Below are 22,234 nucleotides of genomic sequence, written 5' to 3'. Positions count from 1 at the left end.
AACATAGGATGTTGAGACAAGACTGCCATGCATTGTGGGCCAGCCTGAGCTACAGAGTAAGAGCCTGTCTCAAAGCAATGAAAGGCTTACTGCTGTGCCTCAGAGGTGTTTGCTTTGTTTCACTGCTGGAGCTTCAACTCAGGGCCCTGGGCTTGTGAAGAACATGCTAGAGCTTGGACCTAACTAGCTTCCATCCAGTTTGTCATTAACTTGAATATGATCCAGTTTGTGACTATGAATGGGGAGTAAGGTCTCTATTTACCTTATATTTAAGTGAAATTTAGTATTTCCTTCAATTATTAATATGGGGGGATAAATCATAGTAGTGTTAGCCATTTTTGTGGCTTTGTTAACAAGAGAAATGACTGCTCGCTCTTTCTGTCCCGTCCCCCCCCCCCCCCCCAGCCAGGATTTCTCTGTTTAGCATTGGCAGTCCTGGTACTCGCTCTGCGGATCCACCTGCCTCTGCCTTCTAAGTGCTGGGATTAAAGGCGTGCATCACCACTGTCTGGCTAATAACAGCTATTTCTGTATTGCTTTATATAGTTCTCTCAGTATTTCAAAATGCAACTTAACCTTATCACTATTTTGTTTTGATAGTTAGACTGTCCTATGACTAAATCTTCTATCAATCATAGGACTGTATTCATAAAGAAACATTTAAATCATTACAATCGAATCATTTTGCTGTTTTGGGATTAATATTTTATAATTTAGAAAGCAACCCAAATCCATTGTTTAGAAGGGGAATCAGACATCCGCATCATTGACCGTAAGTCGGCAATCACAAATATCAAAAGCACTTATATCCCAAGTAACAAAAAGGCAGTCACAGTCAAGATCAGCCTAGATGGTCTGCAAATGCTTTACCCTTCTGATTGAGATGATGTAACTAAAATGACCCCTCAGTTAGTTCCAAGTTTTTTTTTTTTGCATTCTACATACACTTTAGACAAAGAATATAAAAGTGAGAACCTGGCAACAGTACCTCTCTTAATAACACCATGACTGGCTTTTTCATGGTCAGCGTTGGTTAGCTCAGATGTGTAACATCGCATCACTGTCTCGTGCTGCCATTTCCTTTAAGAATACCCCAAATCCCTTGGGTCCATTTCTCTTTTCATCAAAGATTCATGATAATCTTTCACTTGGTTATTTGACTGTCTGTCCCCCCATTCTTTCCACTCCTACAACAGAGCCCTGACAACTGCTGAAGAGGGAGCATTTCGACAGCTATATGTATGCCTAATTAAATTAGCACTCGGTATTTTGGAATTTGCTTAGAGTGATTTAATTATCCAGACTCCGACAGAATTTCCCAGCACTACAAAGCGAGAGATGGACAGCTAAAATGTCAGAAATCTCAGTGGGATGGCACTAATCAGAGATGCACTTAGAAATCTAAAGAAAAAATCTTGTACCTACTTTGCAAGGAAAACTATTTTTAAATACATAGACTAGTATAAAGATCTGAGAGCATTCTAAAGTTTTGTCAGAGTATAAAATATAGGCTGGGGCTGACTTAAGGCTGCACTTAAGAGCACCGGCTCTTCCTCCAGAAGACCTAGGTTCGATTCTCAGCACCCACCTGGAGGTTCACAACCATCTGTGACTCCAGTTCCAGGGAATCCAACGTCCTCTTTGGTCTGCAAGGACAGCACACAACGGTGCTATACACTTATATGAAGGCACACTCATACACATAAAATATTTTTCGTATAAAAATATTGGCTGCTAATTTTGTCCAATTTGAAATTCCAGTCTTTCAGTGTATTAGCTCAACTGTAAGCCAATTTGTACGAAAAGACTTAGTCGGGCCTGTGCATCCGTCTTTTCAAGCAAGACGCTCAAAACACGGACTCCCTGACAAGCTTTTGACAGCACAGTGAATAGTCAGTCTCCAGAAGTGTCCCTACTTCGAATTACCCATTCTTCTTGGAGAAGAAAATTAGTATCTACGCTGCCTGCATCACGTTGAGGGACCACAATCTTAACCTTAATCGGGAAGGATCCTGAAGCCGCACAGCACCTAAAACTACAGGTCTTCTTATTTCTTTTGAGACACGCCCGCCACAAAATAGACCGCTCCCTTTGGCGGAGAGCGCCCATTCACGTCCGACAACGGCCGCCGAGGCGAGCCTGTGGCTGCGCGCGTGGATTTTGGCCGGGGGTGGTTCGGGGCACGTGGCGGCGTGGGGACAGGGGACTCGGTTCCCTCCTCCCGCCTCCGCAGAGAAGAGACTGTGAGCACACCTCCACCCCGGGGCAGGCCACTTCCTAAGACCACACAGCCTCGGGATCCGCGGAGGACCCCCCGCTCCTCTCAAAGGCCCCCTCGCCCTCCGTTTCTCCGACACCCGCCTCTCTTCAGGGGTCCTCGACCCCCTGGGGGCGCCGACGGACGACGCCCCCGAGGCGAGAAACGGCTCCCTAATCCGCTCTCTGGTCCCCCTCTGCCCACAATGCACCGGGACCAGCAGGAAGGCCGCTCCGACCCCTAATTTTCCCGCGAATTCAGTTCAAAGAGGCGGCCGGGCCCGCGGTCGGCAGCGCGCACGGGCCAACCAAGCCGCGCCTCCGCGAGAAGCGCCTCCGCGTGACTGACGGGGCGATCTGCGGACCAACGGGCTGGGCGGCCGGGCGGCGCGCGCTCCCGTCGGCCAATCAGAGCGCCGGGCGGGGAAGTGGGCGGAGCGGGGCCAGGGTAGGGTGAGCGGCCTCCGAAGCGGAGCGGGGCTCGCAGGAGACACTTTTTTTTCCTCCCTCCTTCCCTCCTCTCCTCCTCCCTTCCCTTCCCCTCTCCTCCCCTCTCTCCTCCTTCCCCCCTCGGTCCGCCGTAGCCTGCTGGGGCGAGCAGTTGGTGTAGCAGGCGCTCACTCTCCGGGGCCGCCCGGCGGGTAGCTGGCGGGGGGGAGGAGGCAGGAACCGCGATGGCGCCTCAGAAGCACGGCGGTGGGGGAGGGGGCGGCTCGGGGCCCAGCGCGGGGTCCGGGGGAGGCGGCTTCGGGGGTTCGGCGGCGGCGGTGGCGGCGGCGACTGCTTCGGGCGGCAAATCCGGCGGCGGGGGCTGTGGAGGCGGCGGCGGTTACTCGGCCTCCTCCTCCTCCTCGGCGGCGGCGGCGGCGGCGGCGGGGACCGCGGTGTTACCGGTGAAGAAGCCGAAGATGGAGCACGTCCAGGCTGACCACGAGCTTTTCCTCCAGGCCTTTGAGAGTGAGTGTGAGAGGCTCCGGGAGGGCGAGTGCCGCTGCTCCGCGCTCGGGGCACGGGGCGCTCCGCCGGGCTTTCGCGGAGTGCACTTGGTTTGGGAGTGGAGGGAGCAATCGGGGGACGTCCCGGCTCCCGGGGTCCGGGCCAGGTCCGTGACTCCCGGAAGATTCGCCCCGGGGCCCCCACGTCCCGAGCAGCCTCGTAGGTGAGGACGTGACGGTTGAACTGAACGCGGCCGGATCCCGAGACGAGTTCGTGTTTTCTTTTATGCCTTCCCTACTTTACAAGTACCGGGGCTCCAGCTGTAGGTTTCGGGGAGCAAAGATGTGCGGGCGGGAAGCCGAGGAAATTGTCAGTGGGCTGAAATGCCTTCGCACGCACTTGGGCTGCGTGTTAACAAGGCACCATTTGAAGCCTTAGCCTTTTTGACCTATCCGCCCATTTTATGGATACGTAGACTGAGACAGAATGGGCAGGCGTCTTCTCAGGGGGCGACCTCGGAACTGTATCTTAATTCCAGAACGTTTTTTTATCTCAGTGTTTTGTTACAAAAGATGCGTGGAGGACAAAACTATGACTTACTTGGGAAAGGGAACACAGTGTCTGGAAACAAACAATAGAATTTATAAACAACATTATGACTACGAATAAAATTGTTACTTAATAGATATCTTATCCTGAATGTTCTGCTTCGCTTTTGTGTAGATGCTGTAATTTGGGCAGTCTTCTAGCTAAGTATTTTACGGCAACTTGAATAAACTCAGCTTTACCGTCGAATGTCTTTATTTACAATATTACCGTGGCATATGCTATGGGCATGGCATCAGCTGTGCTTGAAAAAGACGTTTTACATTGTTTAATACTCTTATTCATTCTCATAAGCGCTTCACGAAATTCTAACTGGAATTTAATAAAAATAATTTTGATTTTTATTGACAAATATTGAACCTGCTTTAGAGGTCATTATTCTTTTGCTTAATATGCTTTTATAAAAATCTGAGAAGCTTTTACGTGAAAATGGAACTGAAGGAGAGTCATAAAAATAAACACGCTCGTTTCTGCCTCTTCTAAAATATCCCATCTCCGTTTAATTTGAAACTAAAGCTAAACTGGAGATTAAGTGGAAATTTAAAACTTTCTAAATGTTATGAGAAGATAAATCCTCTAGGAAGGCTTTAACTACTTGTTTGCAGATGAGCCCACCTGCGAGAAATTGTCATTAAGGGTTAGAGCTTTTTTTCCCCCTTCTAATGTTGATTTCAGTTTTGGATGTTTAAGTTCTTAATATAATTATTTAGGTATTCATAATTAGATTAATACTCAAATGTGATTCTGGTAGCTTACTAATAACACTGGATGGGGGTATGAAGATATATTTTCAACTTTAACCTAAGTCTTTTATAAAAATGAAATGTTAAAAGCATTAAAAAGATTGTTCTGGGAACCTGTTAATTAGGAGTTTACAATGTAGTGAATTTTATAATGACTTTGAGCATATCTGTATTAGAATGTTTGGGAAGAGTTAATTTTGGCTAGTTACTACAAGTTTTTGTAATTGCCAGTTAATTGGCTTTAGTAAGTTTTTGTGGAATAGTTATCTCTAGGTACTTTTGGGAGGGAAAGGGGTAGTAAGTCATCAAATGAATTTACTGCTTTTTGCAGAAACACAGTAATGGCATTACCTTGGGATTGGTTAGCTTGAAATCTAAGGAGAGAGCTTGTATCTAGGGAGAGAGCATGGCGGAGGGAAGAGGATTTTGTGAATGTATGCCTGCCATAGACTGAATGACCTTTGGTGTTTACTAATTTCCTGGATGTAAACACATAGTACACCATTTTTACAAAGGAGAATTGTTTTGTGCTGGTTAGAGTGTGGGTTGCATGGGCTGAGGTGATGGTTTACTGACAAGTTCTTTAAAAAGATTATGTTTGAATTTTGTTTCCTGTTTCCCAGAACCAACACAGATCTATAGATTTCTTCGAACACGCAATCTTATAGCAGTAAGTAGTCAACTAAATTTACTAATATTATTTGATTCTTATAACTTCATCTGTAATTGTAATATTTTTAATTTTTTATAGCCAATATTTTTGCACAGAACTCTTACTTACATGTCTCATCGGAACTCCAGAACAAGCATCAAAAGGTACATTTTATGAATCTTCTTTCAAGCCGGTCAAACCACTAGGAAACTTTGTCTTAGAGTGGATGGGAAATTCTCAGGAGAGAATTGTTCAAAGTTTTGTCTTAAAAGTTCTAGTTACATATTACAAAAATTGAAAAAGCAAGTAGTTGAATTCTTGTAATTCTAGTTTATCTCTAGTTTTTTTCTCTTCAATAGAAATTATCTAGTGAAGTGATTTTACTGACTCAGTTTTACTCTTTGCTGTTCTTTTCGAGTTTGGTTGAAGTTTGGTTGCTAGGACTTAATGATTTCTAAAGGGCTGGGGTAACTTACCTATCTTTGATAGTTTTGAAGTTACTAGAAGAGTCTCTGAAAAGATGTTTTGATCCTCTGCTCTTAGAGCAGAGTCTGGATGTGTTGTACAGGACTTATTTTTATGAACTACCCCTGTGTGATTTAGTAGTTAATCAAAGGTAATGATGGAAATCAAGTTCCATGATTTAAGTTCAAGATTTACTTATTGAGCATATCAAAACTTACAACTTTCAGTTGAAAAGAAAGACCTTCCATTAAACTTTTGGTATCAACAATATAGTCTTACTGTTTGTTGAGTCAAGGTCTTGATAGGTACAAATGGCAGGCCTGAAAACTCACTACATAAACTAGACTGGCCCCAAACTTGTGACTGTTCTGTCTCAGCCTCTGTCCCAGTACTAGCATTGTAGATGTGAGCCACCATGCCTATCTATTTTTTTTTATAGTCCTGACTTATAAAACAATTAAGCTACTTCAATATGTTAGAAACTAAGCTGGTTTCAAAAAAAAAAAAGAAACTAAACTGCTTGGTTGCATGAATCTTGGTTATTATGAAGGCATCACATTTCCAGAGCAAGATACAGTTTTATAAATGCATTATAGTTTAATATGAAGAATTGGAATGTAAGAGACTGTCTTCTAGCAATTGAGGGAGCTGGGAGAAAGAAATTAACTGCATTTAATAGGTGAAAGTAAAAGCTGCTAAGCACTCAAATAACTATTTAGGAAGACAATAACAAATTAGGCAACAGAATTAGATTGTCACCGCATTATTTGATCTGTGCCAAGAGTCACCAAACTTTCTGTTAAAGGAATAGTAAATATTTTAGGTTCTTGTGGCCAAAAGACAAAATCAAAAATATTATCTAGGTGCTTAATATAAAGAAAAAAGTGTTTGTAAATGTTTTATTAATGAAATTGTATATATAAGGACACAATGTACACTGTTTTGTAATACAAGACTATTAGAAACATAGAATCAGCTGGGTGGTGGCGGCTCATGCCGTTAAGCCCTGCACTTGGGAGGCAGAGGCAGGTGGATCTTTGAGTTCGAGACCAGCCTGGTCTATAAGAGCTAGTTCAGGACAGGCTCCAAAGCTACAGGGAAAACCTGTCTCAAAAAACCAAAAAAAAAAAAGAACCGTAGAATCCTTTTTGGAGAAGAAAGAATAATTTCCTTAATGATAAGGATTCACAGTTTGTTTCTATCATCAGATCAGCTATTCATCTTTATCTTCAAAGACCATTCTTGGCTTGTGGGCTTATATAAAAACAGTAAGCCAGATTTGGCTTGTGGTCTGTAGTTCAGTTACTTTTGATTCATTCTGTAGAACTCTGTGGATTTTACTTTTTTTAGTTAAAGCTTTTTAATATAGTTAGTTATTCCAGGATATGACCGGATTTTGATTTTAAAAAATAATTAGGTTTATTTATTATGTAGATAGCATTCCTTCCATGTATGCCTGCACACCAGAAGAGAGCACCAGATCTCATTATAAATGGCTATGAGCCACCATGTGGTTGCTGGGAATTGAACTCAGGAACTCTGGAAGAGCAGTTAGTGCTCTTAACCACTGAGCAATCTCTCCTGGCCAAAAGTGATAGTTTTTAAAAGCTGAATTTGGATTAATTTATAAGTAGATTGAATATATATCATTTTTATAACGTTTGCTTATTAGCCTGTCTCTTGAGATATATTATATGCTAGTAGATATAGTATAAAAAGTGGGCATGGCATGGTGGCGTATGCCTTTAATCCAAACATTGGAATGGCAGAGGCAAGTGGGTCTCTGAGTTCAAGGCAAGCCTGGTCTACTTAGCAAGTTCTAGGACAGCCTGAACTACATAATGACACTCTGTCTCAAAAACTAAGCAAAATTTTGATTTTCTGGTTATTGACTTTTGGATTCTTAGAACGGTCTTTGGGGGATTTTAAAGCATATTTACTAGCCTAGAAGCATTTAAGTTTCATTTAAACTACGTCCTCACAAAATACTTAGGGATTGCTTAATTCTTGGCTACCAGTGACTTTGAAGGTTTATGTTACACAGTAAATATCTATATTTGCACTTATGTATGATATGTATTATTAGTATAACATTATTTTGGGGGAAGGATACTGTTGGAAATTGAATCCAGGATTTTAGGCTTGCTGAACAAATGCTTTTACCACTTAGCTATATCCTTAGCCCTCATATTTTATTCTCTTCGAAGTCACACCATTAGTTGTAATATTCATTCTGGTGTATTTGTTAGACTTCAGTCTTCATAGAAGATTTTATTTAAATTTTTATGCAAATACTATAGGCTTACTCTACTATGACAAAGTAGGATTAAAGATGAGGTTTGCTTATTTATTTATTCATTTATTTAGGGAAATGATTTCACAGTGTATCCCAAGCTGGGCTGGAAGTTGTAGTCCTTCTGGCTCAGATTCCAAGGTACTATGATTACAGGCATGCAACCATACACTTTACACAAGAAAGGTCTTTTTATTTAGTCTATTGTCTATTTTATTATATATCTTTTAAGGTTTTTTTGAACCCTACCAGTGTTTTGTGAGCCCCCCCCCCAAGTTAATGTAATTTTAATCATTCTGTTTATTGGTGACCTTACAGTCCTATTTCATTTGTTAATCTCAGGTATGGGGTTACTTTTCTAAAGAAGTGCTTGTGGTAGGAGAGATGCTGTTTTCTGTGGTGTCTTCCTTTTTCCCTACAGAAGGCTGGATCATCCTTATGACCTTACCTATTTCAAACTGTTGCTACTGTTCAGTTCTCTTGGTTTCTCCTGTGTGAAACTCAGTATTGGAAGAAATGCTTGGGTTTTGAGTCTTACCTTTCTTTCTTTAGACAAAATTTAAATTTTTTCTTTGTTCCAAAAAATTAATATTTTTAAATATTTCCAGTAATTAAAAACCCTTCTTTAATATTTCTACTGAAGTTCTTTGTAATTAGCCTAAAAGAATCCTTCAGTTTTCCTCTTTCATTTGTAGATTGAAAATACTTTTTTTTCTAAATTACTACTAGGCTCCATGATAAAACTTTAAAATTGATTTTTTTGTTATTCTAAAGATAGAGATTTTTTTAAAAAAAATCTTTATTAATGGAGAATGATTTTTGTTCACTTAAAATATAGACAATACCATTCTGTCAATATTTTACTGTAATGTATTCTCATTAGCATTTTCTTATAGGAAGTTTTTATTAACACAGTTGAGTATTTGAACCAACACAGTGGCACTTGTTTGTACTACCAGGTTATTGAAGGGCAAAGAAGGGAGGATCTCTAGTTTTAGCCTGTTTGAAGGGGGGGGCTGTTTTTAAAGACTAAGCCTTCATACACATGTAATTTCTATTATTTACACACAGGAATTAAACTGTTACTGAGGGGCTGGACAAATGGCTCAGTGGTTAGTACTACTGATAGCTCTTCCAGACCTGAGTTCAGTTCCCCAAATCACATAATAGCTTTTTAACCATTTATAATGGGATCTAATGGCCTCTGCTGTCTTATCCCTTGTCATGCAGGCATACATGCAAATGGAGCTCTCAAATACATAAAATTCTTTTGGTTTTCAAGAAAGGGTTTCTTTGTTAAACAACCCTTGCTGTCCTGGGACTTGCTCTGAATACTAGGCTGACCTTGAACTCACAGAAGTCCTCCTGCTGCCTCCCCCACTGCTGGGATTAAAGGCCTGCACCACCACTGCCCGGCTACATTAAGTTTTTCATGTCCTAATTTTGAAAATACCTCTCTATAAAAGAGAAACATTTGTTTTCTGATTAACAAATTGCATGAAACTACATTTTCACCTTTCTGTCTCTAGGACATAGCTCACATTGAGAACTAAAACGAGGCATATTTTTTAATCCATTCAACTTTTATTGTGTTGGAAGATTTTAAGTTTTTATTTTCTATGTGTGGCAGGGAATTTGTTTTCTCTTAAAGCAGGTTAAGCCAGATGTAGTGGGTATGTCTGTAACCCTCAAGACACCGAGGCTTGTGTTTGAGGCCAGCTTGAGCTTGCATAATGAGTGCTAGGCCAGCTAAAGCTGTTATAACAAAGACCCTCTATCAAGAATCAAAAGTGTCAAAGGGGAATACATAATTTTATGGTTGAATGGTATGTACCCTAACTTTATTGTTACTGGTTTTTGTTGTTGCTATTTAACCTTTTTGGTGTGGCATATCATTTAGCTGAAAATTTGCCTGTAACCTTTGAGGATGTTTATGACTGTCAGTTTACAGTTTATAGTCTGGTATAATGGCTCTTACTGTAATCCCAGAATTTGAGCAGCTGAGGTAGGAGGGTTGTCCTGAGTTCAAGTCTAGTTTGGGCTACAGAATGAGACACTACTTCAAAAAAAGATATACAAAGAATAACCATGGTGCTGGTATATATTTGTTGGGTTGTTTAATAGATAATGGGTGTTCCGGCAGGCTGTGGTGGCACACACCTTTAGTCCTAGCACTAGAAGGCAGAGACAGACTTCTTGAGTTTAAGGCTAACCTGGTCTACAAATTCTTGAGTTCCAGGATAGCTAGGGCTACAGAGAGAGGTCCTGCCTTTAAAAGCAAGGGGGGGGGGAGAGAATGGATGTTCCAAAACTATGATGCCATGGGTAAGAATTACTCATGACTTAGAGATAATTGCAGGAGGTTTCATGAAAAATAAGTTATAATTGAACTCGAATAGGTGTCTACTGTATTATAAGAAATTGTCCAAGAGTGTGTGCATTGTTATGAACTAGCCTTATAGTTTATTTTGAAATAATCAAAATTGAATTTCTACTTTGCTTATTATAGTATAATTTTGTATTTTCCCCAGTTGCGAAGTGATTATTATGTTTATCTGTTTCTTCCAGGAAAACTTTTAAAGTTGATGATATGTTATCAAAAGTAGAGAAAATGAAAGGAGAGCAAGAATCTCATAGGTAAGATAATTTGTCAGTTTACATTAAATGATATACTTGAGGAAAGAGGGATAGTTATGTGATAACCACAAGATTGTTTAAAAAAAACAAAACAAAACCTGAGAATCAGTTGTCCCAGGTACATGTATGAGTCAGGAATTAATTTATGTTTCTTCTCTTTCAGAGACTCCTCAAAACCATCTCTAATGTTGGAAACTGTTTTTTAGCACATAAGTCATCATATATCTCTTAACATTTCCTGATGTTTTTAAATAAAATTCTTTAGTTCAGGCACTTGGTCTTATGTATACAGTATTCAGTCTGCTTGCTAGAAGAGGGATCCTGATTGAATTACAGATGGTTGTGAGCCACCATATGGTTGGTGGGAATTGAACTCAGGACCTCTGGAAGAGTAGCCCGTGCTCTTAACCTCTGAGCCATCTCTCCAGGCACTTGGTCTTAATCCTACTACCTGACCTGAGAAGTGGCAACTAGAATTTATGGTATAGGTACTTTTACTTCACAGTACTGTATTGACTCTAGGTCAGTGCTTCTCAACCTTTCTAATGCTTTGGGAACCTTTAAATGCAGTTACTCAGGCTGTGGTGATCCTCATCCATAAAATTATTTGCGATTTTGCTACTACTAAGATTTTTTATTTGGAGGGCGGGGGAGCAGGGTTTCTCTTTGTAGACCTGGCTGTCCTGGATCTCACTCTAATGGACTAGGCTGGCCTCAAACTGAAGAGATCTGCCTGTCTCTGTTTCCCAGTGCTGGGATCAAAGGTGTGCACCACCACTGTCTGACCCAGCTATGAATCTTAATGTAAATATCTTTGTTTTCCAATGGTCTTAGGTGACCCCTGTGAAAGGGTCAAAACCCACAGGTTGAGAACTGCTGCTCTAAGTAAATTACCCTTAAATATGAGAGAGGGTCCCCTTTTTTCATTCTTACTTAGCTTAGTACAAAATATTCATAATGCCTTAAATCTACAAGTCAGGAGAAACAGGCAGGCAGATCTTTATGAGCTCCAGCACAGCCTGGTCTACTAAATGAGGTCCAGAATAGTCAGGGCTGTTACAGAACATTAGGCAAGTGGTCTGGTGAGCTGTACGTTCTGTTCCTTAAAAAAAAAAAAAAAAAAAAAAAACCTTGATAGAGAAAAACTGTGGCAGTGTATTTTTCTCAAAGTTTTTGTGTGTGGAGAAAGGATCTTGCTTTATAAATTCAGTCTGGCCCCAAACTCACGACCCTCTTGTCTTAGCCTTAGACAGGCATGTGCCATTTAATATCTTTTCCAATCAAGATAGGATATTGTCTTAGTTAGGATTTCCAGTGTTGCGATAAAACACCATGACCCAAAGTATCTTGGGAAGGAAAGGGTTCATTTTAGCTTGGTTCCACATAATAGTCCTTCATTGAAGAAAATCAGAGTGGGAAATCAAGAAGGGAAGGAACCCAAAAGCAGGAAACGAAGCAGGAGCTGTGGAGGAGCACTACTTACTGGTGTTCTCCTCGGCTTGCTCATCCTGCTTTCACCTGGGACCACTAGCCCAGGGATGGTACCATGAGCTAGGCCCTCCCACATCAATTAAGAAAATGCCCTATAGGTAAATCTGGTGGGGACATTTATAGATTTAGGCCCTCCCTCCCTCTCTCCCTTCCTTCATTTACTTACTTATTTGGTTTTTCAAGACAGGGTTGCTCTGTGTAGCCCTGGCTGTCTTGGAATTCATTCTGTAGACCAGGCTGGTCTTGAATTCAGAGACCCTTCTGTCTCTATCTCCAGAATTCTGAGTGATGGGACTAATGGTGTGTGTCACCACACCTAGAGGGGTTCCCTATTCTAAGATGACTGGCTATGTCCAGTTGACATACAACCAGCAAATACTCATACTTAGTTTGCGTATTTCATTTAGTGATTTTTAAATAAAGGTCTTAATTCCCCCCACCCTTTTTTTGTAGTTGCTTGTATTCATTGGGATTTGTTACTTGAATTATGAAACTTCATCTTTATATCCGGTAATCTTGTGTGATTGAAGTATAGTTTGTATTTCCATTTATGTCTAGGCCAGTTTAAATTTATAAGTTCTAGGGGGCTGGAGAGATGACTCAGAGGTTAAGAGCACTGGCTGCACTTCCAGAGGTCCTGAGTTCAATTCCCATCAACCACATGGTGGCTCACAACCATCTGTAATGAGATCTGGTGCCCTCTTCTGCTTGCAGGGATACATGGAAGGAAGGCTGTATACATAATAAATAAATAAATCTTTAAAAAAAAATAAATTTGTAAGTTCTAGAACAAGATAGAACTGAGAATTTTAGTTTTTTCTTAGATTTTTATTTCAGATGCTTATCTGGCCCTTGAGAGAACTCTGGGATCCCTGAAGGATTTTTAGTAGTACTATGTGGTGGTAGTGCTAACCACATGCCTACATCTCCTGCTTGTGGTAGTGCCTCATAGTCTAGTTAGAACCTGATCTGCTGACCTGACTTTTTTCTTCTGATTCCCTTCATAATTTGCCCTCTAGTCATAACCTTGGGCCAATAAAAAAATTGCATCCCACTGGGCAATGGTATCACATGTCTTTAATCCAGTAAGAGGTGGTCAGATTTCTGAGTTCAAGGCCAGCTTGGTCTACAAAGTGAGTTCCAGGACATCCAGGGCTACACAGAGAAAACCTATCTTGAAAAGGAAGAGAAAAAAAATTTGATCCCTTTATCTTCCTTAGCAGAATTTAGTTTCATCACTAATAAACCCTGCTACTTCCTCACTGTGACAGCGACTTTAATAAGTATCACAGCATTTCTCTAAGAATATATATTGTAAGGAAGGTACATGAACTGGTGGTCAGTTCTTTCTGATCAGCTGCCCTCTAGTAATTTTCTTCCTTTTACCCAGTGGCTTGAACTGGAATTCATAGAAACATCAGCAGATTATATAAAAAAATTTTTTTTAGATTTTCATCTTTTTATTCTCTTTTCACTTTGACATCAATTCTTCATTGGTTTAAACTACTATAGCTGTATTAATCTTGTTTTGTATTTTGAGATGGTCTTACTATGGTAACCCTGAGTGACCTAGAATACACCATGTAGACCAGGCTGTTTTTTTTTTGTTTTTTTTTTGTTTTTTTTGTTTTTTTTTTGGTTTTGGTTTTGGTTTTTCGAGACAGGGTTTCTCTGTGGCTTTGGAGCCTGTCCTGGAACTAGCTCTGTAGACCAGGCTGGTCTCGAACTCACAGAGATCTGCCTGCCTCTGCCTCCCGAGTGCTGGGATTAAAGGCGTGTGCCACCACCGCCCGGCCCAGGCTGTTTTTGAACTCATAGTGGTTCACTTGCCTCTGCTTCCTGTGAGCTTGGATTAAAGGCATTTGCCACCATGCCTGCCTGGCTATATAAAATTTTGGAAGTCCTTAGATCAGGTTGTACATACATCTATACACACTTATATCATGTACACTCAAAATTATGAACCCTAGCTGGCTAGTGAGCTTCAAAACATTACTCTGAACCCCAGTGCTAAAATTAAAGTGTATGCCTGACTTTGTATAAGGGTGCTACAGATCTGGACCCAGGTCCTCATGCCTGCATATTTGTCAAGCCATCTCCCCAGCCTCTTGCCCATAAATGTGAAAGACAAATTTTAGATCTTTAAGATCTAGTTTGGTGGGGAGGAGAGATTGCTCAGTGGTTAAGATCACTGGCTGTTCTTCCAGAGGTTCTGAGTTCAATTCCCAGCAACCACATGGTGGCTCACAACCATCTGTAATGAGATCTGGCGCCCTCTTGTGTGTGGGCACACATGGAGGCAGAATTTGTATACATAATAAATAAATTAAAAAAATCTTAAAAATAAAGAGATCTAGTTGGGTACAGCAAATTTGTCATTTAAACCTCCCAGGTTTGTATAATATTGTCTCAGTGTTGTTCCCTAAGGTACTAAGATAATTTGAGAAAGTTTTTCAAGTTTCTCCTCAAACTCCACAGTAGTGTTATTTCAGTGCGTTTTCCTTCTCAGATTACCTGTAGTCTTACTGTAGTGTCAATTTATTACACGGGGTTATAGAAAATATCTTAGAAACCAGTATGTAATGCAGGTACTATGAAACTATATAATCTGTTGTCAAGTTCGTTCTTAGAATAATGTAAGCCTTTGTTGTTCCTTGGTATTAATTAAAGTTAAAATTAATTAAAGTTAAAATCCTTGGTATTAATAAAAGTTAAAATTAAAGTTGTAAGGTCATGTACAAGAGCATCTCTATTCTATTTATCTTCTGTGCATTATCACAGACATGAGAACCTCATTCAGTTTGATCACAGCTATGTCTCTTCAACACTAGTAGTCTAAGTGTCTTCTGCAGGAACTCATGTTCTTTCATCACACTTCCAGGATTAGACTAGACCGTCTTCATGCCTAGTGTATTTCATTTCCCAGAACTAAAGGGAATTCTAGAGTCACAAGAATATCAAGAGTACTGCAACACAAAATCTAGTATAAATGCCTAAATTAGTTTTGATATTGTTAGTTTGTTTTTGAGACAGGGTTTCTTTGTATAACAGCAGTGGCTGTCTTGAAACTTTGAAGATCAGGCTGTCCTCGAACTAAGAGATCTGCCTGCCTCTGCCTCCCGAGTGCTTGGTATTAAAGGAGTGTGTCACCACCACCCATTTTAGTTTTAAGACTTATAGCAAGTAAAAACAGAACGAAAATATTAACTTTCATATCTGTAAAAAAAGTTGCTATTCCATGATTTTTTTTTATACTTTAGCTCTACAGGTGTCTTACATATTAATTATAGAAACTTGTTAGAAGAAATTATGGAAGAAAAAAGATCATGAGTCATGTCATGGATTTAACTTCCTTGCTTCCTTCCTTCCCTCCCTCCCCCCCTCCCTCCCTCCACCCCTCCCCCGCCTTGGATTTTTCAAGATGATTTTTGTTTAGTTCTGACTGTCCTAGGGGCCACTCTGTAGACCAGACTGTCCTCAAACTCCCAAACTCCCTTGCCTCCTCTGTCTCCTGAGTGCTGGGTGTCACCATGCCCTGCTTTTCTAAAATTTTTGTCACAAAACTGAGAGTTGTTTTTGTTTTGTTTTGTTTTTTGGTTTTTTTCGAGGCAGGGTTTCTCTGTAGCTTTGAAGCCTGTCCTGGAACTAGCTCTGTAGACCAGGCTGGTCTCGAACTCACAGAGATCCGCCTGCCTCTGCCTCCCAAGTGCTGGGATTAAGGCATGCGCCACCACCATCCAGCGAGTTATTTTGATCTTAAAGTACAGTGATAAAACTATCATTTATACAAATTATTGTTTGGAAAAGTAGAGTCTTCAAAAGCAGCATACTTCAAAGCACCTAGCAAATTTTTGAGACTCATCAGGTCAAATCAGCTTCCCAGGTTTTCTGAATTGTCTCCTTGCTTTTTTGGTATGATTGTGTATACTTTAAACACTTTTATCTAACCTTTGTAGAATGCCTAAAATGCCTTGTCTTAAGGCTGTTGGTTTTGGTATTCTAGTTTGAATTTGTGGGTTTTGACTAAGCATTGTGGCTTATTAGAATAAATAAATCTTATCCTATTCTCTAGTTGTTCAACCTAGATTCTAGACAGTAGCAATTCTACTGGTTTTAAGATTCTCTAGTCAAAATTCTTCACTTAAAACTATATCCGTGGAGAAGCATGTCATATAAAAATTTAAAAGTTGAGGTTTATTCTAAAGGCGTCTCCTAGGGCCACATGAGAAGTAAAATGTCTTCTGTCTTTCATTACCCTGTTCCATTTTTGGTTTAATATTAGTTACTGGATAAATCTCCAGTTACCTGAACTAGGATTTTTTAATTTATTTATTTAAATTATTTGAGAGGTCTTGCTGTTTCCCAGGTTGGCCTTCAATTTGCTATCCTTCAGCCTGCCTTAGCTTCCCAGATGCTGGGATTATTGCCATATGATACCATGCCTTGCTGAAGTAGAAATTTATTAGTTGGTTTTTGTAGTTATTTTGTTGTTAGCATTGCTGGGAAGTTAACCTAGGGCCTTGTGCTTGCTAAGCAAGCTCTCTAACTTTTTAGAGATATCCTTAGTCCTAAAGGACCTTTTCTCACTGTTTTTGTAAAACCTAAGCTTTAAAGTTACTTATCTTCCTTTTGTAAACATCCCTTTTGGTAAGCATCTTTTTCTACAATAACAAGGTCTGTATCTGTATTTTGAGTCAGAGGAGTGTGTTATTTCCTTAGTGTGCCATGTCCCAAGTAGGGATGTAATGGTGAGCGAAATACATCTGCCTTTTGGGAGGAAAAGACATTTATAATAATGATGATGGTGGTAAAAAAAAAAAAAAAAAAAGTACAGATAAACAATGAATGTATACAGCAGGAGAAGCAGTTCTTTTTTTGTTGTTTTTTTTTGTTTTTTGAGACAGGGTTTCTCTGTAACTTTTGGAGCCTGTCTTTCTACTAGTTCTTACAGACCAGACTGGCCTCAAACTCGGAAAGATCTGCCTGCCTCTGCCTCCCGAGTGCTGGGATTAAAGGCGTGCGCCACCACCGCCCGGCTGAAAAGCAGTTGAATATGGGAAAGTAATGGCCAAGGAATCTTATCTGAAGAAATAAGTTAAATTTGAAAAATAAATGTAGAAGTAAAGTGATAGAAAAATGGTTCTGGAAAAATGGACATTATGTAAACAGCCTTTGAGATCAAAGTGTCTGAGTAGAGAGAGCAGGAAGAGTGATATGAGAAGCCTGAAAAAGATGCCTATGACCAGTCACTTCAGGTTCTTAGAGACTATATAAAGATGTGATCTTGGGGCTGGCAAGATGGCTCAACAGTTATGAGCACTGACTGCTCTTCTAGAGGTCCTGAGTTCAATTCCCAGCAACCACATGGTAGCTCATAGCCATCTGTAATGAGATCTGCTGTCCCATTCTGGTGTGCACGTGTACATGGAAGGAATGTTGTATACATAATAAGTAAATAAATCTTTTTTAAAAAAGATGTATTTCTGGGCCTAGTGTTGCACACTTTTAATCCTAGCTCTCAGGAGACAGGTGGATCTCTGTGAGTTCAAGGCCAACCTGCTCTCCATAGTGAATTCCAGGATAGACAGCTACATAGTAAGATACTGTCTGGAAAAAACAAATTGAAAACCCAATTGAAAATGTCATATTAAAAAAGTAAGTTATGTGGGGCCGGAACAATGGTTCAGTGGTTAAGAGCACTGGCTGCTCTTCCAGAGGACCCTGATTCAGGTCCTAGCACCCATTTGGAAGCTCACAACTGTCTGTAACTCCAGTTCCCGGGAATCTGAAACCTTCATACCAATGCATATAAAAGTTAAATTATTTTTAAAAAAAAAAGAAAAGTAAATATACATTTATAGTAACTTTGTGATTGTGTGTTTTACTCTTAATTGTAGAATAAAGTAATGTGTTTGAAGGTTGAGGAGGTCACTCAGAGGTAGCACACTTACCTCACAAGGGAAGTCCTAGCTAGCACCAAGAGGAAAGTATTAAATACTTCTATATTGATTTAGATTCCATTTTCAGATTTTTCCTTTTTTAACATTGAATGATAGGAGACCTTCCCCTTTATAACAAAGACAGTAAAACACTGTGGTAATGGGACACCATTGGTAGTCTGCTCTTTTTTGGCCTTATTCCTTTTGTGTTTTTACTTTTGTCAGCTGTGTGAGGGGAGTTGGTTGTGGTTTTGATTTTGTTTTGGGATAGGGTCTCACTATATCGTTTAGGTTGTCCTTGATCTGGATGGCTAATATCTTTCTCTGCTGAGCACAGATTACAGAGACTGTGCTTACTGCTGTATGTCTGTGTGTGTGTTGTAATGGAAGTAGGCATTGTTTTGTTACAGTTAGGAGAAGCAGATTGAGTTCTGAGCCTCAGTGGTTAAGGGTGAGAAAATCAAACATTCATAAACTGTGTTTGCTCTCAGAGTATTTTAAGGTCTGTACGACGTTTATTACAGATTATTAAAGTGATAATTTTTTTGTTTTATTCAGCTTGTCTGCTCATTTGCAACTTACATTTACCGGTTTCTTCTACAAAAATGGTAAGTATTAGTAGAAAAGTTGTTCATTCTGAATTCCTTGTGTTCATGGATTTGTTTTGGTAATTTCATTTGTTTGAATTTCTTTTTATTTTTTTCTATGTGCTGGGTATTACACCCAATGTCCTTCTCAAACAAAGCACTGTGTTACCACTGAGCTGTACCCATGGCCTTCTGATGATCCTTTTCAATTTTAAGTTCAAAATATAATGATAAAAAATTTTTAAATGGTTATCCCAGAAGTAAGCCAAGGATCTTGGTATGAGACAGTTACATAGATGTTTTGTGTTTATGTTGTCAACCACTACTACTAATGAGCCATTATCGTGTCAGTCACTGCCAAGAAAATATGTTATTTTATGGTTGTTTGAGTGAACACTAAAAGCATGTTGCGAAACTTGTTTTAAAACGGGATAAGTTTCAAGAGTGGTAAAGGCCAGGCATGGTGGTACATGCATTTAGGAGGCAGAGACAGATTTCTGTGAGTTCAAAGCCAACCTGTCTATCTACATAGTTAGTTTCAGGCCTGCCAGGACTACAGTCAGTAACTTAAAAAATGAATATGGAATCATTGAGATGGCTTAGCAGATAAACACGTGACCAAGCCCATTTACCTGAGTTTGATCTCCAGAACTCACATGGTAGAGAACAGACTCCCATAAGTTGTCCTCTGCCTTTATTCACACCTGCTTATACACAAACACACACATTCCAAATAGAATAGATACCGCCTGTCAGCTTGTTCATCTTAATATATCATCTTAATCGGTGTAATAAAATTTTTACCAGATAAAAAAGGCTAAGTTTTTCTTTGGAATAGTTTAGTTAAGGAACAAAGTTTAAGGGACTGAGGAGTAGAGTGGTGTTATGATTGCCTATTATTTCTCTTAAATAATTTAAAATCTACAATTCCTGTTTTTAGTCACATAAATTTGTTTTTTGTAGTACTCATATTTTAGAAGAACTCATATTTAGAAGTCCATAATTTAACTTTTATCGATTCATTTCCAGTTTGCAGGAACTTGTTTAAAACATACATATATTAATACTAAAATGATATTTTTTTGACGACCAGCTGGTTAAAATTTTTTTCCTTGTCAAGTGTAGTGGCATACAACTTTTGATTGCAGCACTCAGGAGGCAGAGACAGAGGCGGGTGCAGCTCTAAGAGTTCCAGGCCAGCTGGAGCTACATGGAACCCTGTCTCAAAAGTAATGGAAGTTTAAGAATTAAGAATTTTTTCTTTTTGAAAAAGATACTTAAACCAGCTTCGAAGTTCCTAATTCTGCTGGATATAGTGGTATGTGCCTGTGTCCTTAACTCCAGCTTCTGGGAGGCCTAGACCAAAGGATTGGTAGTTCTGCAAGATCCAGGTCAACTGGCCTTTTTCAGACAGACAAAATGGCTAAAATAGCAGAAATTACTCGATTGTTAGGGCTCCATTCTCATGGTAAGCATTGTTTTGACAGTCTTTCTGTTAGACACTGGGTTATTTTTGCTATCTTAAAATATTTTTATTGTGATTATAATTTTCAGAGAGTCTGATTCAGCCATCTTCTCTCTCTATACTACATATAAAGATTGAAGTGAATTTGTTACATTTTAGTGCTTTTTCTTACTGCTTTTATTTTGGTTTGGGTGCAAGATATCAAACCTATAGCCTTTAGCATGCTAGGGAAGCAGTCTACCCCTGAGCAGTGCCCATAGTCGAAGAAGATTAATTTTATATAGGAAAGAAAGTTACCTAAAAATCTCAGAAGGGGAAAAATTGTTTTCAGTATATATGTGTGTGTATGCATATGTGTGTATGTATATATATATATTAATGATCTAGTAATAGTTCTGTATATTATTGAAGTTTAGTATTTAAATATTTAGGTTTGAACTATTAATAACTTCGTAATTTTATTTATTTTATTTTATTTTTTTGGGTTTTTTGAGACAGGGTTTCTCTGTGGCTTTGGAGCCTGTCCTGGAACTAGCTCTGTATACCAGGCTGGTCTCGAACTCACAGAGATCCGCCTGCCTCTGCCTCCCGAGTGCTGGGATTAAAGGCGTGCGCCACCACCGCCCGGCCAACTTCGTAATTTTAAATATTAGTATTAGGCAGTTCCTTTGGAGCCTTGGCTTGCCAACATTTTTGTTTTTAATCAGAAAGTATAGACCTGTTACTTAAAACTACAATTTTTTAAGTTTTGTAAGCCAAAGCATCCCCAAGAAGTAATAAACAGCTAGTTTTGCTATTGCCACTTAGACCTAGACCTTTGCTTGCTTGCTCTCGTTCTGTGTCTCTCTCTGAGCAAGGTCTTATTATGCATACCACGATGGCCTCCCACTTACAGAGATCCACCTGCCTTTATCTCCCAGGTGTTGGGAATAAAGATGTGTACCACCGTGTCCTCTAAATAAATTTTCTAGTAATAATTTTGGGAGAAGCAACATTGAACCTTTTTTGTGTAATCCTCTAGAACTGTTTTACTAAAGCTTGGCAAGAAGCTTTGCCTGATTTTGTCACTTTTGAAGAACACTTTTTTGCATTATACATGTTAAATTTTCAATGAGAAGTAAATAGATTGTGAATTAAAACAACTGAGTCATCTTACTCAAATTGGGAGAAAAATCTTACTCTATAGGCAGATAGATACATATATGTGTCTTATGAAAGGTTTATCTTTAAAAAGCGTGCTGCAAGTCTGGAACTAAACTGGGAAGGAAAAAGAAAAATAGAGCTTGTGATGTTTTCATTATAGGAAGTCTTTTGAGATTCCTTAACTTAGGAAAATATTTTTTATTCTTTTTTACATTAAAAAGATTTTTAAGACATTGGTTTTTCTATTTAGATAAGCCATCACAAAACTCAGAAAATGAACAAAATTCTGTTACCCTGGAAGTCCTGCTTGTGAAAGTTTGCCACAAAAAAAGAAAGGTAATGTATACAATGCTAGTAGATGAAATAGAATAATCTTATTGAACATGTTTCTGCATAGCTACTATAATTGTGAGCCAGTTTTAAAACCTCAGAAATGAGGACTATGTTGAGGCTGGCATGGTAACACACACCTTTAGTCCTAGCAATTGGGAGGCAGGGACAAGCCAGGTTTGCATAGTGAGTTCCAGGCCTACCATAGCTACATAGTGAGATGGTGTCTCAGAGAGGGACAGGGAGTCATCTACATTGGTGGCTGACTTACTCATACTATTACTATAACCTATTGCCACCCTTCCTAATTTTTGCCCTGATCTGAGCATATGTACAAAACATTGTCCAGTAGGAATCGCAGGAAGAAGTTGTAGTGTATTAGGGCAGATTCTGCTGCTTTTACTAATCTCAGAGGTTGTTCTTTAGCTACTAGTACATTAATACGGATGTAGTCCTTACAGTTTTAAATAAGAGTTTTTTTCCCCAAAAGATATTTCTTATATTTTTGGTTGTAAGCGTAGCCTTAATGTCTAAGCAATTTCTCCAGCTCTAAAAGATTTTTCTTTTCTTGTTTTTTTTTTTAAATTTATTTATTTATCATGTATACAATATTCTGTCTGTATGCCTGAAGGCCAGAAGAGGGCGCCAGACCTCTTTACAGATGGTTGTGAGCCACCATGTGGTTGCTGGG

The 22,234-nt window shown here is 39.5% G+C and overlaps 1 protein-coding gene across 1 annotated transcript in view; it reads left to right on the top strand.

The window, feature by feature from the left end:
* The first annotated feature begins 2,700 nt into the window (after window positions 1-2,700).
* Window positions 2,701-22,234, top strand: part of Suz12 (SUZ12, polycomb repressive complex 2 subunit) — a 40,426-nt gene continuing 20,892 nt past the window's right edge. The window contains exons 1-6 of the mRNA XM_005349419.1: window positions 2,701-3,213; window positions 5,165-5,211; window positions 5,293-5,357; window positions 10,520-10,588; window positions 18,577-18,626; window positions 21,464-21,549. Of these exons, the coding sequence (XP_005349476.1) occupies window positions 2,931-3,213; window positions 5,165-5,211; window positions 5,293-5,357; window positions 10,520-10,588; window positions 18,577-18,626; window positions 21,464-21,549 (600 nt within the window). The 5' untranslated portion in view covers window positions 2,701-2,930. The remainder of the gene's footprint in view (window positions 3,214-5,164; window positions 5,212-5,292; window positions 5,358-10,519; window positions 10,589-18,576; window positions 18,627-21,463; window positions 21,550-22,234) is intronic.

This window comes from Microtus ochrogaster, chromosome 7 (genome assembly GCF_000317375.1).
Source record: "Microtus ochrogaster isolate Prairie Vole_2 chromosome 7, MicOch1.0, whole genome shotgun sequence".
Taxonomy (NCBI): domain Eukaryota; kingdom Metazoa; phylum Chordata; class Mammalia; order Rodentia; family Cricetidae; genus Microtus; species Microtus ochrogaster.
This window is presented reverse-complemented; position numbering and strand designations above follow the sequence as displayed.